Source organism: Salvelinus fontinalis, chromosome 2 (assembly GCF_029448725.1).
Source record: "Salvelinus fontinalis isolate EN_2023a chromosome 2, ASM2944872v1, whole genome shotgun sequence".
Lineage (NCBI taxonomy): Eukaryota > Metazoa > Chordata > Actinopteri > Salmoniformes > Salmonidae > Salvelinus > Salvelinus fontinalis.
The window spans coordinates 64,513,652-64,530,606 of record NC_074666.1 but is presented as its reverse complement, the minus strand read 5'-3'; the positions used below and the strand labels follow the sequence as shown (position 1 = coordinate 64,530,606).

General features: G+C 44.9%; 1 protein-coding gene across 3 annotated transcripts; it reads left to right on the top strand.

Annotated features, from left to right (window-relative positions):
* The first annotated feature begins 6,910 nt into the window (after positions 1 to 6,910).
* si:ch73-248e21.7 (uncharacterized) lies at positions 6,911 to 16,126 on the top strand. Of its 3 annotated transcripts, none has more exons than XR_008761721.1 (3): positions 6,911 to 7,027; positions 7,375 to 13,344; positions 14,006 to 16,126. XR_008761721.1 is itself a non-coding variant. In XM_055941720.1 (2 exons), the coding sequence occupies exon 2, from the start codon at positions 14,577 to 14,579 to the stop codon at positions 15,891 to 15,893; it is 1,317 nt and encodes a 438-aa protein (XP_055797695.1). In that variant the 5' UTR covers positions 12,742 to 13,348; positions 14,006 to 14,576; the 3' UTR covers positions 15,894 to 16,126. The 3 variants fall into 3 exon arrangements, 1 of the variants encoding a protein (XP_055797695.1); XR_008761720.1 differs by having other exon boundaries at positions 7,375 to 13,348; XM_055941720.1 differs by lacking the exon at positions 6,911 to 7,027 and having other exon boundaries at positions 12,742 to 13,348.
* The last annotated feature ends 829 nt before the right edge of the window (positions 16,127 to 16,955 follow it).

Genomic DNA, 16,955 nt, shown 5'->3' with positions numbered 1-16,955 from the left:
AAGCATTCATTCGATCCATTTATGACATTATTCTGATGAGCAAGTGTTTATTTAGTCTTCTGGCGCAACATATTATGACAGAAGAGAAGCTGCATGTATCTAATTATAGACAACTTGACGAACAAATAGCCAGTAAAATCTCAGAAATTATAAGCAGAAACATATCAGGCAAAAAACATCCTACACGCCCTGTCCAAAAACGAATTCCACCATCTTTGACTGTAGCCTACAGCGCATTTTCTATACTAGTGGGTTAGGGGCTGTTGCGGAACTCAGAATGTCACTTTATCACATATAGGCCTAGTCGGGGGGTTGCGGATGGGTTATTAGCAATTGCGGGTGGGTGTTGAAAAAAACAGCTGACTCGCGCATCACTAATGTCGTGCCTCTACAGCCACCTACTGGTCTTCACAGAACATTACAGTTGCTTCCCTCATTTTGGACATCAAGAAACACTGTTCCACGGGTTGGTGTGCAGTGTTTGTAAATTGCTGTAAATAATACAGTCTCAGGGAGTTATATTCCCAATGATTAAAAAGGGCTCCACTTTCTAAAGCTCTGATTTTGAAGCAGGACAGGCTGATATTGTAGATGTTGTCTTCTGGAGAACACAGGTATTCTGACAAATGGTACAATTACATCGAAACAATGAAATCACACATCAACCAATGTGTCAAGCTAAGCTGGTGTGTGTGTGTGTGTGTGTGTGTGTGTGTGTGTGTGTGTGTGTGTGTGTGTGTGTGTGTGTGTGTGTGTGTGTGTGTGTGTGTGTGTGTGTGTGTGTGTGTGTGTGTGTGTGTGTCAAATCAAATTGTATTTGTAAACAACAAGTGTAGACTAACAATGCTTACTTACAGTACGTGTGTGTATTGCAGCACAGTACAGACTTACAGAAAATCACATGATTGCAAAAGTTAAATTTCCATGTTTTGCATAAAAATGCACATGTGAAACCATGTGGTTTTGGAACATCTGATAAAATTTCTTGTGGATTTTCACACGTATTCACATTTTTGCATGATACACTGCAAACAAAAAGTTGTTAGGAAGTCTCCGGAACATCAGAAAATAGCCGCAGTATTTCCCGCTCAAATATTTTACACAGTTTGGCATTGTGTATGTTTATTTATACAGTAATTATTATTCAACATGTTATTACCTGAGATTTGAACTTGGTTTGAACTTGGTTCACGGCATGCCAATCTTCCTGCTGCACCACCATGTCTGTGTCAATTTTTAATATCACCTGTATTCCTACACTTTAGACTTAAAAGTAAATCTCAGATTTTGTATAATACACTCAATATATACAGTATATATATTTTTATATTTATCATAGTGATTCAGGAGTAACATTTAAATAGAAAACCCTCAAATCGCTGAGAAAATAATGATGAATTTATAACTAAAATAGCAGTGCAGATGTATTATAGGTAATGAATGTGTAGGGGATATCGTGGAAATTCTACACAGGGACACTCTAAGTCAATCTTAAATTAATAATTTCTTACACAGGGACACAGTCAATTTTAAAGTTTTTTTTTTTATCAGCACGCTGGAGAGGTTCCAACCAATTCAATGCACCAAGTACACATGTTGATCAGAAGCTCTACCCGGGGCAGCCCCGTTAGTTCTCTTCTATACAGACAAGTTATATTTGCATGATTTAGCTTATTCATCATTCATAATAAATGTTTGCTTCCTTCATGTGACTGACCAATACTGGGTCATGCATGTGACAGACAAATACCTCGAGAGGCTTCTTCTCTCTCTAAGCTGAGACACTGAGATATCCCTTTCTCAAAGCAAGGTTCTTGGCGTAACAGTCAAATTGCAAGATACTGATAGTGAGGATTCGTTCAATAAGTCACTTGCATGAACACATACATTGGTTATTAGAAAAGCACAAACGTAAAAAGTTCCATCACAGGAACTTCTGAGAATGCTACAGACTTTGTGGCGCAGCACAAAGATCAGCGTAACGCAAATGTGAGTTCAAATTCCCGGTTGGTTTGTACTGAAAAGTCAGTACTAAGTGATCAGGTGAAATGTAATCATACTGATTAAAGATTAGTAAAACATGTTTTTACACATTTTAGGTGAACAGCACACCACTTACCTTAAATCCCCCATACAATTTAATTAATTCACTCACAAAAAGCCATATGTGAAATAACTATTTTCACATGTTGAGCTGAAATGTTCACTTCAAAACAAATGAGACACATGAGGTCAGTTGTTCACATGTGAAACCATGTTCACATGTTTTTACATACCTTCAAAAAGTATTCACCCCCCTTGACTTTTTCCACATTTTGTTGTGTTACAGTGGGATATATACATTTAATTGTTTTTTTGTCAATGATCTACACAAAATACTCTGTAATGTCAAAGAGGAGAAAAAGAAAAAGAAAACACTAATATATATTGATTAGATAATTATTTAACCAACTGAGTCAGTCAATACATGTTAGAATCACCTTTGGCACGATTACAGCTGTGAGTCTTTCTGGGTAAGTCTGTAAGAGCTTTCACACCTTGATTGTGCAACATTTGCCCATTATTCTTTTCAAAATTCTTCACGCTCTTTCAAATTGGTTGTTGATCATTTTCAGTTCTTGCCATAGTCAAGTAGATTTAAGTCAAAACTGTGACTCGGCCACTCAGGAACATTCACTGTCTTGGTAAGCAACTCCAGCCTTGTGTTTTAGGTTATTGTCCTAATGAATGTGAATTAATCTCCCAGTATCTGGTGCGGAGCAAACTGAACCAGGTTTTCCTCTAGGATTTTGCATGTGCTTAGGAAGTGTACGTTATTTATAATAAGGGTTACCTGGAAAAAATCTGATTCCTGAAATGAAAATGGTTGGCCCTGCCTTCAGCAAAATATATTTTAAGTAAACCCTCCCTGAACACTTGAAAAACAAAAGTGACCCTCCCCTATACCCCAAATAATTAAAACATACAGTGCATTCAGGAAAGTATTCAGACTCCGTCACTTTTTGTTACGTTACAACCTTAGTCTAAAATGGGTTCAATTTTTTAGTTTATCGAACCAGGTAGGCCAGTTGAGAACAAGTTCTCATTTACAACTGCAACCTGGCCAAGATAAAGCAAAGCAGTGTGACAAAAACAACAACACAGAGTAACACATAAACAAACATACTGTCAATAACACAAAAGAAAATAAAAAAAAAAAAATATATGTAGTGTGTGCAAATGTAGAAGAGTAGGGAGGTAGGCAATAAACAGGCCCTAGAGGCAAAAATAATTACAATTTAGCATTAATACTGGAGTGATAGATGTGTAGATGATGATGTGCAAGTAGAGATACTGGGGTGCAAAAGAGCAAGAGGGTAAGTAACACTATGGCGATGACATGGTCGGGTGTGCTATTTACAGATTCACTATACCTAGCCATCGGTAAGCTGCTCAGACAGCTGATGCTTAAAAGTTAGAGAGGGAGATATATGACTACAGCTTCAGAGATTTTTGCAATTTGTTCCAGTCATTAGCCGCAGAAAACTGGAAGGAAAGGCGGCCAAAGGAAGTGTTGGCTTTGGGGATGACCAGTGAAATATACCTGCTGGAGCGCGTGCTACAAGTGGGTGTTGCTATGGTGACCAGTGAGCTGAGATAAGGTGGGGCTTTACCTAGCAAAGACTTATAGATGACCTGGAGCCAGTGGGTTTGGCGACGGATATGTAGTGAGGGCCAGCCAACGAGAGCATACAGGTCTTAGTGGTGGGTAGTACAGTCGTGGCCAAAAGTTGAGAATGACACAAATATTAATTTTCACAAAGTTTACTGCTTCAGTGTCTTTAGATATTTTTGTCAGATGTTGCTATGGAATACTGAAGTATAATTACAAGCATTTCATAAGTGTCACAGGCTTTTATTGACAATTACATTAAGTTGATGCAAAGTGTCAATATTTGCAGTGTTTCAAGACCTCTGCAATCCGCCCTGGTATGCTGTCAATTAACATCTGGGCCACATCCTGACTGATGGCAGCCCATTCTTGCATAATCAATGCTTGGAGTTTGTCAGAATTTGTGCTATTTGCTGCTATGAGTGCGGTGAGCCGGGGCACCTCGCGCGGAGCTGTCCCGGCCGGGAGGAGGCCATGCCATCCGCATCCACCAGCGCATCCGCATCCACAAAGAGGTACCCAACGGTGCCAGTGAGGATAACCACCCCAAGGGGGAGTGCCAGATGCACGTGGGAGCTGTTCCTAACCTACCCGTGTCCATTCTCCTCGGTCGGGACTGCCCTCTCTTCCAGGCCCTGTGGAGGAGGGACCTGGGGAGGCGAGCACAGGAGGTAGGAAGAAAAGGGAAAAGGATGGTGGCCTGTGCAACCCAACCCCCGCCACAAGAGGTGTCCACTGGGCCCGAGTCGGACCCGGAGGAGGGAGACGACCCCGCTCCGGAAAGCGAGCCATCGTGCGAGGAAGACCTCCGGCTCCCATTTATGGAGGTGGAGGCCCTAGACGGACCTCCCGACACTGGAATCCTCATGGGTCAGTTCGGGACGGCCCAGTTAGAAGACCCCAATCTCCAGAACGCTAGGTGCCAGGTGATTGCAGTGGATGGCGTACTGTTACCTGGGGTAAGTGATTGGCGCTACCCCCACTTCGCAATCAAGCATAATTTATTGTATCAGGTAGTAAAGCATAATGGGGAGACAAAAGATTTGTTACTCATACCCAGCCAGTATGTTAGGACTGTGTTGCAGCTTGGCCACACCCACCTGCTTGGGGCACACCTGGGGATGGAGAAAACCAGGGAGCGGCACGGGAACCGGTTCCACTGGCCCGGAGTCAAGCGCGTTGTGGAGGACTACTGCCGTTGTTGCCCGGAGTGCCAGATCACAGCTCCGGGGTTCTCCGAGGTGCCGGGGCACACGGATCTCGTGGAACATCATATCCACACCCGTCCAGGAGAAAAAGTGCGTAAACGGCCAAACCGGATACCATAAGCCCGGAGGGTGGTGGTCCAGCGGGAAGTGGCGACAATGCTAGAAATGGGGGTACTGGAGGAGTCACACAGTGAGTGGTCTAGCCCCATAGTGCTGGTTCCGAAACCGGACGGAACCGTCTGCTTCTGTAATGACTTCCGGGGCCTGAACGAGGTCAGTAAGTTCGATGCCTACCCCATGCCCCGGGTGGACGAACTGATTGACCGCTTGGGGATGGCGAGAGACGTCAGCAGCTTGGTCCTGACGAAGGGGTACTGGCAGGTGCCACTGGCAGCGGCCTCTCGGGAGAAGACTGCCTTCTCCACCCCAGGGGGGGGCTATACCACTACCGGGTTCTGCCTTTCAGGCTCCACGGGGCACCAGCGACCTTTCAGTGACTCATGGGCCGCGTCCTGCGGCCGCACAGTGAGTATGCCGCTGCTTATCTGGATGACATAATTGTGCAGTGCAAGCTGGGCTACGCCGAGGTGGAGTACCTGGGCTATCAGATCAGGAGGGGAAATGTGAAACCCCAAGAAAAAAAATTCGCTGCCATTAGGGGATGGCCGGTCCCCTGAACCAAGAGTCAGGTGAAGTCATTCCTGGGGTTAGCAGGGTATTACAGTAGATTTGTACCTAACTTTGCCGCAATAGCTTCTCCCCTCACAGACTTAACAAAGGCACGACTACCCCAGACGGTGCGATGGACAGAGGACACAGAGGCGACGTTCCAGGCCCTGAAGGATGTGCTATGTTCGCACCCGGTACTCGTCACCCCGCACTTCTCAAAAAAACCTCATGGTCCAGACAGACACGTCTGACACAGGGGTAGGGGCCGTTTTGTCCCAAGAGCAGGAAGGCGAGGAGCACCCCATCATGTATGTCAGCAGGAAGCTCCTCCCGAGGGAGAAGAAATACTTGATTGTCGAGAAGGAGTGCTTCGCCGTGAAGTGGGCACTGGACACCCTCAAGTATTACCTCCTCGGGAGGAAGTTCACCCTGATCACTGACCATGCCCCCCCTTGTGTGGATGGCAAGAGGTAAGGACACAAAGGGATGCAAACCTAGCCCTTAGCATGCCTCCCTCCCGGTCAGTGCTAAGGGGGGGGGGGGGGGGGGGGGGGTATCCCCGGGGGATGGTAATAGAGGGGAGGTAAGTGAGACGACTTTGGCTCCCTCTGCTGGGAATACGGGAGCTGGGCACCCCGACACGGACAGCTCTAAGTGGAGGTAATTAGAGGAAAGTACCAACCAGCCGTGGAGACCAAATAAAAGGAGCACGGTGGCACACTTCGAGAGAGACGGGGGAGAGACGACACCAAGCCACAGTAGAGAAGAAAGACCGAGCCAAACCTAAGTGATTTTCTTTGTTATGTTTATTTTCTGTGTTAGTAAAGTTGTTTTTGCGGACTAAAGCATCCCTGTCTGTGTCAATCTCTGCACGCTCAACCCAACACCCCACGGTTTACCACAAATGTAATTTACACATCCTGTACACGTATGTTCATAAATTCATAATCTATGGAAAATCATTTTACAGAAGACCATGATGGTGTTAAAAAAAAATCCCCTAATCTGCAGTGGATACTTTTTTTTGTCAAGCAGGCATGATGAATAATCATTATGTTTAAATCACTTTACATTATGAGTAAAGTGTTTGACATCACTGTTGACCTCAATGGCAAAAGAACGATAATTACAGACTTGAATCCTGTCTGTCACTTTTCTCGCCAAACGTTCACTTATCACTTTGAATCTGTAACATGCGAGATGAATTGAGTCAACAGGAAGCGCGGTGTAACTCGTGTTTTTATTCCAAACTGCCGTCTAAGGGGACTGAGCAATGGAGGATGGAGGATGGAGGAGGGGCCATGTCATACCACATCATCATACCACAACTTGCACCTTCTAGCTCTGTTGCCACGGTAATCAAACAGACCATTTCCTCATGTCAACTTTGAGAGGGAGGCTTGTGGTTAGAGCAGAGTGCGATGATGAGTGGCGCCGCAGAAGAGGAAATCACGGATAAAGGGGAAGAGGCAGTGAGAAGAGAAAGCTGGACAATTAGGTATGTGTACTTTTCTGTTTATTTGCATAGATATTTTATTATCCATGTTGAGCAGAGTTATTGGTCTCTAATTGTATGAAATCGCTAGATGCACAACTTTTTCATTGAGAACTGACAACTTACTGGGTATGAGACTGAATGGCAATGGGAAGCAATGGGAGAGTTTTCAAAAGTGTGCTACAGTACTACAAGCAAAACAAAGTCATCTGATTAGCTGGATGCCTCTGTCTCTCTCTCGTTTTCACTCTCTCTCTTTATTTCTCATTTTCTTTCTCTCTCCCTCTCTCTATTACTCTCTCTTTCCCACTATTCATATCTTTCTCTGTCCCCCTCTTTCTCACACACAGACATGATGAGAGGGACTCTGATTTCCCTTGCCCTGTGCCTTCCTCACCTTTTCCCCACTCTTGGCCTCCATTCCACCATTGCGGCTTCACCGAGCGCCACAGAAACCACAACAACAGCTCTAGACCTTAGTATCAGCACTCCAACATCAGACCCCCCGATGCTTCCACTCTCCACAATTGAAAACCACCCTGGTGGGACTAGTGGCACGTTCAAAACACAATTGAAGAAAAGCACTAGCTTAGCAGCTGTCAACAACTCAGGCAGAACGACTCAAGGAAGAGGCATTCTCAGAACAGGAACTGCCACTTACGCCACCACAGCCGTACAGAAGAGCAACAGGCACACAACTGCAGGAGACTTGAGGAAGGAAACAGAGAGCCACAATCACCATGAGACTCTTCCCTTCAGCAGACACACAGCCTCACCCACAACTGACCACCCCAGCACCACCACTCTCCCCAGGGAGGAAGGGACTGAGTATCATGACAGCAGCAACACTGAAATAGCCAGAGAACTGAACACACCAAATTCCATAGAGACATGGGCTGCTAACACCAGTAATGACTCCAGGCTAGCGAAGCCACACTTAAACAGGTCACAAGCAGCAGACCAGCACACTGCTACACAAGGACTAGAGACTGCTTCAGGAGATTACGACACAACAAAGAGAGACTTCTTCACAATCACCCCAACTAGTAGAGTGACAGGTTTGAACAGAGGTAAACAAAGTAAGGCCAACAGCGTCGCAACAACAACGACGGATTCACCTACGTACACAGTCACACGTCCTGGTTGGTATGAGCACATGACCGTGACTTACAGGGCTACTAGCTACAAAACACAACCTGACGACACAAGCCAGTCTAAGGACCACACCACAGCCACAGTTTCAATCCCCCATGCTGACAATAGCACAACTCCATATATCAATGCAAACACATTTACAGATAATGACACAGACAACTACACAAACACACTTTCATACAGTAATACCACAACCTCTAATAATTGTAACACAACAGTACATTTGAATAAGACAACTCATCCTCGTTCACTCAGACACAACCACACAATCTCAGGCCATGACAACAGGCTGAACAACACAACTGAAAACAATGTGCATTATCGTCCTGAGTGTGGAGAGGCAGATGAAAGGTCCCCATCATTGCCTCCTGGCTCTACTAGACTGGTCTGTTTCATCGTTCTGTGGGCTCTGGGATTGACTGCTTCAGTCTTCCTTGGTCTCACTGTCTTCCTATCGGTGCGTTTGTCAGTCCAGAGAGAGAGGGAAAGGAGAGCGAGGAGAGGAGGAGAGAAGGTGTCAGGGGTGGATCTGGAGAACCTGTGGGTTGACCAGATATCATCGGTGGAGGAGAGGGTGGAATTCTGGTACGCCAACGGCTCCACCATAGGACCTGACCATAAACGGAGGGAGAGAGGGAGGGAGAGGGTGAAGGAGAGGGTGAGGAGGGAGCAGCGGAGGCAGAAAGGGATAGAGTGTGACAACCTGTGGACTCAACCCAAAGTGACACTGGAGGACATCACTGATTTCTGGTATGCAAATGGAAGCGCGGTACCAGAAGAAACTACAGACCAAACATTGTTGGAGACCTGCGTGTGATTTAGTTTTTTGGTACTACAGTACTACAATTTACCTGGAATTACTTTGGAGAGAAGTGTTCATACTTAGTTTACCAATTCCATGGCAGATTTGAAAACTGTAATCCTGACAGAGTTTAAACATTTGCAATATGAATTGATAATCTGTATGTTTATTGGCTATAACAAAAGTATAAGATCTGCATAAGTCTACTGAAAGACAGATTAAGCCTGGGTCTGATCAGAGAGAAAGAGAGAGAGGAATAGAGATAGAGATTAGAACCACATGTCGAACTGGAAATAACACTTGATAAGAGAGTTCCCATTCTAAGACAATTCAGACCTTGTTAGTGACATCATCGTCATGTGTCAAACAGCAACGAGGAGAAAGGTGCCATTTCTACAAACACACTGAGACAAATACTATTGACTCCTAATACTGAACATGCACTGTTATCAGGAGCTAGTCAAATAAAAAGGATTGGTGAACTGCACTGGGCGTAAACAATTTAGCTTAATTTATCTGACTGACCACGTTTACATTCGTACTGTATTCCAGATAATAGCTCATATCCTAGTTAAGGTCTTATTATAGATAAGCTGTTTAAATACACCTTTCAAATCAAATCAAATTGTATGTCACATTCACGTGTTTAGCAGATGTTATGGCAGGTGTAGCGAAATGCTTGTGTTTCTAATTCCAATAGTGCAGTAATATCTAACAAGTAATATCTAACAATACACACAATCTAAAGTAAAGGAATGGAATTAAGAATATATAAATATTTGGACGAGCAATGTCAGAGTGGCATAGACTAAAATACAGTAGAATATGATAGAATATAGTATTTACATATGAGATGAGTAATGCAAAATATGTAAACATTATTAAAGATGCCAGTGCAGGGGTGGGGGAGATGCTCCCGTGCTCCCGTGCTCCCTCAGCTGTTTCCTGAAGTCTGCGATCAGCTCATTGGTTCTGTTGACGTTACGTGAGAGGTTATTTTCCTGGCACCACACTCCCAGGGCCTTCACTTCCTCCCTGTAGGTTGTCTCGTAATTGTTGGTAATCAGGCCTGCTAATGTTATGTGATCTGCAAACTTGATGATTGAGTGGGAGGTGTGCGTGGCCACGCAATCATGGGTGAACAGGGAGTACAGGAGGGGGCTGAGCACGCATCCTTTTGGAAACCCAGTGTTGAGGATCAGCAAAGTGGAGGTGTTGTTTCCTACCTTCACCACCTGGGGGCAGCCCGTCAGGAAGTACAGGACCCATTTGCACAGGGCGGGGTTCAGACCCAGGGCCTCGAGCTTAATGATGAGCTTGGAGGGTACTCTGGTGTTGAATGCTGACCTATAGTCAATGAACAGCATTCTTACATAGATATTCCTCTTGTCCAGATGGGATAGGGCAGTGTGTAGTGCGATGGGGATTGTACAGTCTATGGACCTATTGGAGCAGTAAGCAAGTTGAAGTCGGTCTAAGGTGTCAGGTAAGGTAGAGGTGATATGATCCTTGACTAGTCTCTCAAATCACTTCATGATGACAGAAGTGATTGCTACAGGGCGATAGTAATTTAGTTCAGTTACCTTTGCTTTCTTGGGTAGAGGAACAATAGTGGACATCTTGAAGTATGTGGGGACAACCGACTGGGATAGGGAGAGACTGACTATGTCCGTAAACACACCAGCCAGCTGGTCTGCGCATGCTCTGATGACGCGGCTGGGGATGCCGTCTGGGCCGGCAGCTTTGCGAGGGTTAACACACTTAAATGTCTTACTGACGTCGGCCACGGAGAAGGAGAGTCCACAGTCCTTGGTAGCGGGCCGCGTCGGTGGCACTGTGTTATCCTCAAAGCGGGCGAAGAAGGTGTTTAGCTTGTCTGGGAACAAGACATCCGCGACGTGGCTCGTTTCCCCTTTGTAGTCCGTGATTGTCTGTAGACCCTGCCACATACGTCTCGTGTCTGAGACGTTGAATTGTGGAGCCGTTGACTCTTTGTCTCTATACTGACGTTTTGCCTGTTTGATTGCTTTACGGAAGAAATTGGGAAAGGGGGATACCTAGTCAGTTGTGCAACTGAATGCCTTCAACTGAAATGTGTCTTCCACATTTAACACAACCCCTCTGAATAAGAGAGGTGCAGGGGCTGTCTTAATCGACATCCACGTCTTCGGCGCCCGGTGAAGGAATAACTACACTGTTTGTATTCAGCCATATTCCCAATCACCTTGCGAGAATGCGGGTTCTGGTTATGGTAGGTTTTAATAGTCACAGTGGGTACAACATATCCTATACACTCCCTGATAATAGCAGTCACCGTATCAGTGTATTCGCCTATGTTGTTCTCGGAGGCTACCTGGAACATATTCCAGATTCTGATTGGTCAGACCAGCGTTGAATAGTCCTTAGCACGAGTACTTCCTCTTTGAGTTCCTGCCTATAGGAAGGGAGGAGCAAAATGGAGTCATGATCAGATTTTCCGAAGGGAGTACGGGGGAGGGCCTTGTAGGCATCCCGGAAGATGGAGTAGCAGTCGTTGAGTGTTTTAGCATCGCAGGTACTACAGGCAATGTGTTGATAGAACTTCGGTAACGTTTTCCTCAAATTTGCTTTGCTAAAATCCCCAGCTACAATAAATGTTGCCTCATCATATATGGTTTCCAGTTTGCATAAAGTCCAGTGAAGTTATTTGAGGGCCGTCGTGGTATCGGCTTGAGAGGGAATATACACGGCTGTGACTATAACCAAAGAGAATTCTGTTGGGAGGTAATACGGTTGGCATTTGATTATGAGGTATTCTAAGCTGGGGAAACGAAAGGACTTGAGTTCCTGTATGTTATCACAATCACACCATGAGTAATTAATCATGAAACATACACCCCTGCCCTTCTTCTTCCCAGAGAGATATTTATTCTTGTCTGAGCGATGAATTGAGAACCCACTGGCTGAACGGACTCAGAGAGTATATCCCGAGAGAGCCATGAGTATGTTACAATCCCTGATGTCTCTCTGGAAGGAAATCCTTGCCCTGAACTTGTCAACTTTATAGTCCAGAGACTGAACATTAGCGAGTAATATACTCAGAATCGGTGGGTGGTGTGTGCGCCTCCTGAGTCAAACTAAAAGTCAGCTCCGAGTATCTCTTTTCCGCCAGCGGAGTTTTGGAACAGCCTCTTGGATCAGTTCAATTGCCCTGAGGGCTACAAACAAAGGATCTGATTCCGGAAAGTCTTATTCCTGGTCATAATGCTGGTGAGTTACCGCCGCTCTGATATCCAAAAGTTCTTCCCAGCTGTATGTAATAACACAAAACATTTCTTGGGCTAATAATTTCAGAAATAACAGAAAAAATATATATTATACTGCAAAGTTTCCTAAGCACTTGAAGCACGACAGCCCTATCCGTCTATGCGCCGCTTACGATTATCCCTGTATAAACAGAATATTACTACATTTACCCATGATACTATGCGAAACTGAGCCTGTACAAATCATGTAAAAAACAGTGAACGAAATAAGATGTTGGCATGCCACATTATCCCGTCTACGATCAGCATATCCCAGGCATCTTAACTGGGTTTCTCATAACTGGGATAGAAGTTTTTTTTGGGTTATTGTAAACAGGAATACTTGAGTATCCCAAAATAATAACGGAATGTTGGTGTGCATGTGAACATGGTAACTGGAATCGACTATAGGCCTACCTCACAATTGATAATGGATCGGGCCATTTGATCAATAAAGTATAGCTGTAAATACGGTAGAAAATACCTGACCAGCTGAAGTTTGACATATAATGTCCCAAGACGTGAAAACAACATGGACTGACATAATAAAATGGCATTTTCATCATACTCTCTCTACTTTGAATTCTCACGTTTTGACAACCTACGCCCTTTGACTGCCAGCTCCCCACACACACACACACACACAAACACATGTGCAAACACACCCTGGCTCAAACATTTCAACACACACACAGATTCTTCGTAGGACCAACTTCTCCTTTTTCCTCAAGAAAATAAGCACATGACACAGTAAACAAAAGTAAGCTACTCTTAAGTTACTTGGCATCTCTCCAACCCCATCTATCCACCTATCTCTCTTTAGTAGTTAACAAAACTGTTTTACGAAGAATTTGATACTCTGAGGGGGAAGAGATAGAGAGAACCAACTAGAGAGAATAAGGGAGGGGTTAGAGAAAGAAGGGAGTGAATAGGAGGGAGGGACGGAGGAAGAGAGCGAGAGAAAGGTGTTTCATACATGCACTTGTGCAGGAGACGTCATCCACACAGTACAGGAGTTAAAACCTATGCCTTTATGGTGGATTCATAACTTCAACCCAACCGTTCTCTCCAAGCAACATGTGGGTAAGTAAGATTGAAAATCTCATGGCACACATTGATATATGTCTGATCTTAACAGACACTGATCTGGATAATAATAGACAGAATATGACTTTGTGAGGAGGCAAGAAAAAGGAGGGAAAGAGATGTTTCAAAAATACAATCAGAGGAACTTTCATAGGCTTGTGTTACATTTACTGACATGCTCTTGTAGTAAGAGGGTCCTCCTAATGTATCCTAATGTATGTATCTCCTCCTAATCTCCTCCTAATCTCCTAATGTATCTCTTCATAATTCCTTTTAAATACATTTTTCAATTTCTTTAAATATGTTTTTTTTCTTCATTTTAAATTGGTCTTTAAGTCTTCATTTTATCATAGTTTTTTTATTTATCATTTTTAAGACAGGCCTACTTGCTTTTAGACACTAAATTATAAATTAAATAAAAATGGATGGTGACATCACGGACAAGAATAAACAACAAGAAGTAGCGTTGGTAACTTCCTTAATTTTGTAGGCGTGCACTAAGCAAGCATTTTACATCTACAGCGGTCCAGACAGTGGATGCCGTGAGGAGGTAAATCTATTACACAGTACTTGTGGGAATGTACGCATAGAATAACCTCTCCATTCCTTCTTCTATTTCTCCGTTTACCCTTCAATCTGTCCTTTTCTCTACAGGCCTCGTGACTTTTTTGGTTCACCGTTGCTGCAATCTCTCGCCCTGCACCTGAAATAGACAGCTGATACACAGAAAAGTAGAGTGAAGCGCAAGGGGAGGAGAAAACGGAAGAGCGAGAGAGGAAGAGAAGGGCTGTGTCTTTCCGGCCTATTTGCACACAAGTGCACCCTAGTGAACCACAAGCCCAGCAACCAGGAGAGACAGCAAGAGAACAAAAGTTTGACTACGTCAATTCACTTCAAATGCTTAACACTCAGTCAAACCTTAGATTGGTTAACAAGAGCAAGGCCTGAAAGAAAGGGACAATCCGAGAGCAGTGAAGATCAAAGCCTGACACTCAATTGTAGTCAAACCAAGAACCCCGGTACCTGATGACGGATACCGCTATTCTTTTCTAGAGTGTACATTATTCTGCTCTAGACTTGTACAACAAACCTCCAATACCTTTCAAGCCACAAGGCTGTCGCTGACGCACCTCAGAGAGAGGAAGACAAACGTCCTCTGAGAGAGGTCAGCAAAACCCTTTTAGTGACTGTTGACCTCCGTGACCCCTCTCAGTTCTTGCCCAGTATGGAGTGGGTACGACTGACGCTCGGGGCTATGCTCCTCTCCCTCTCTCTGCCCAGTCTCCCTGCCCAAGATAATATCACCGTACCTGAATATAGCAGCATGGCAACACCTACTAATGACGACGGCACGATGGCAGCCTCTTCACCTGAGGCCACCACCAAGACAACGACTGCTCCTGTGGCCGTCACTACAGCACAGCCGGTCACTGAAATCACCCTGGTAACTTCTGTTCCAGTACTTGCCATAGATGCCCTCACTATAGTAACAGACCCTGAGATCACAACCGTTCAGGAGCCCACCTCTGATGCACCAACTACTACTACAGAGGCTGAGACGATGACACCATCCCCTGTGATCACTGAAGGGCCTGTAGATACGACCACTTCACCTGGCCCTAAACCCATCACCTCCCAAGACATCCTGACTACAACCTCTTATCTCCCAACCACATCCCAGGACCACCTGACTTCTGTTATCCCAGTCTGGCCCCTCCACACCACCCCTCGTCTGACGAATGACTCCTTTCCTACACCTGAACCTATCCACACTGCCTCAGAGAGTACTGCCAGCCACACAGAGGGACTTACCCCTGCACCCGCCTCCCCATCGGTCAACAGCGCTCCCAGCCATTTTACAAACCCCGCTACGACCTACACCTCCACAGATCCAGACTCTATGGTGGGCAGGGTCAAGGAAAGGCCGCTCAGCTTGTTCTGGGTCATCATTGTCAGTCTCCTGGTCTGTGTTATATGCCTGGGAATGTTCTACTGCATATATCTGGGCGTCAGACGAAAGAGGCAGTGCCGCACCGAGTACTTTGGGTCCAGCGTCCAGAACGGGAAGAGTTCCAAGCGGAAGAAAGGAGCAGAGGATGATGCCTGGGCGGGGCCAGTGAAGCTAGGGGGCGGGGACAGGGAGGAGGGTGAGGGCGGGGAGGAGGGAGGGAGCCCAGAGGACAACAAGAGAGAGGGGGCTGGAACAGATGTGGTGCTGAGCACATTCATAGCCAACGAGACTGAGAGAGAGAGGGGTGGGCCTGATGGGGCAGTTGGAGTGGCTGGGAGCAAGGAGGCGGAGAAATGGGAGGAGAAGGAGCCTCTGTTGTACATTGATGAGGGAGTGGAGGAGGGGCTGGAGAAAATGGATTCTCCTTCACTTTCAAAATCTAACTCTGAGAAAAAGATAGGAGGGGGCAACAGAGAGGGGGAAAGTGAAAAAGAGATGGAGAGGGGAGAAGTGAATGGAAAGAAAGAAAATGAGAGTGAAAGAGGTGAGCAGAATGGAGGAGCGTCATTCTGTCTGACCACTGCAGTTTAAAAATTGAACAGTTTTCCATATTTTTTATTTTTTTACAGGTGATAATTGTAAAGGTTTCTAATATTTTTGTAATACTGAAAAGGCCTTTAACATCGTATTGATCTGTGATTGTGTGTTCTATCAACATAACTAATGGTTGTGTGTATAGCCATACGTTTTACCAGTTGTATTTTGTATGGTGTTTTTTCTTAACCGTTTTCAGCTTAATAAAGTTTTAGGATGTGGAGAGAATGGGCTAGAATGAAGTTGTTGTACGTGACAGAATATGAATACTTTTTGCTTATTAATCATTCGCTGTCCGCAAATGCACTTTATTTCTGGAACTGCTTGACTCAATAGCACTCAATTCGTAGGGAGGAATCTTTACTTCCACTGAAGTTGAATGTTCACTTAATCATGCATTGATGTCAATTGGGAGACTAAGTGAATATTCGACTTCAGTAGAAGTTAGGCTTTGATTTGATGTGTTGCCGATTATGGCCACTAGGTTGTGCCCTTTCCCTATCTTTATGATCAGAGAACAGTTCAATTATGTGACCTGCAGTAAAGAGCTGGTGTGGTGGTGACGCACAGGTCTTCCGTTCTATTGGTCTGTTTTGCTCAGTTGCATCTGTTGCAAACGTCTAGCAGAAAAACAACAGGTACCTCAGGCAGAGAGCAAACACAGTTTTTCAGGCAAACAACTAAATCAGGGAAAACCCTCTGATGTGATCACACATGAAACCTAGATATAACAACAACCACTTTTACTAAGATTGATCACTGTAAAGGCAATGTCCTTGGTAGGACATGTTACGTACGTAAGACAAAATGTTATATTTTATCCTGGTCAAAACTCCACTACACCCCTCAACCTCCCTCGACCATTTGTTCAGGAAGATGAGGAAGTGTGTGTGTGTGTTGGGGGGAGGGAGGTGCATACAACAGAATCAGAGGAAAAGGAAGAGAGAAAATCTGCTACTATGGCAAATGAATGCCTTAAATGTCTCTCTGCTGACTAGGATAATCTGACAGAGAATGTTTGTTTAGAGAGAGGGAGAATGAGTGTGAGAGAGGAAGGGA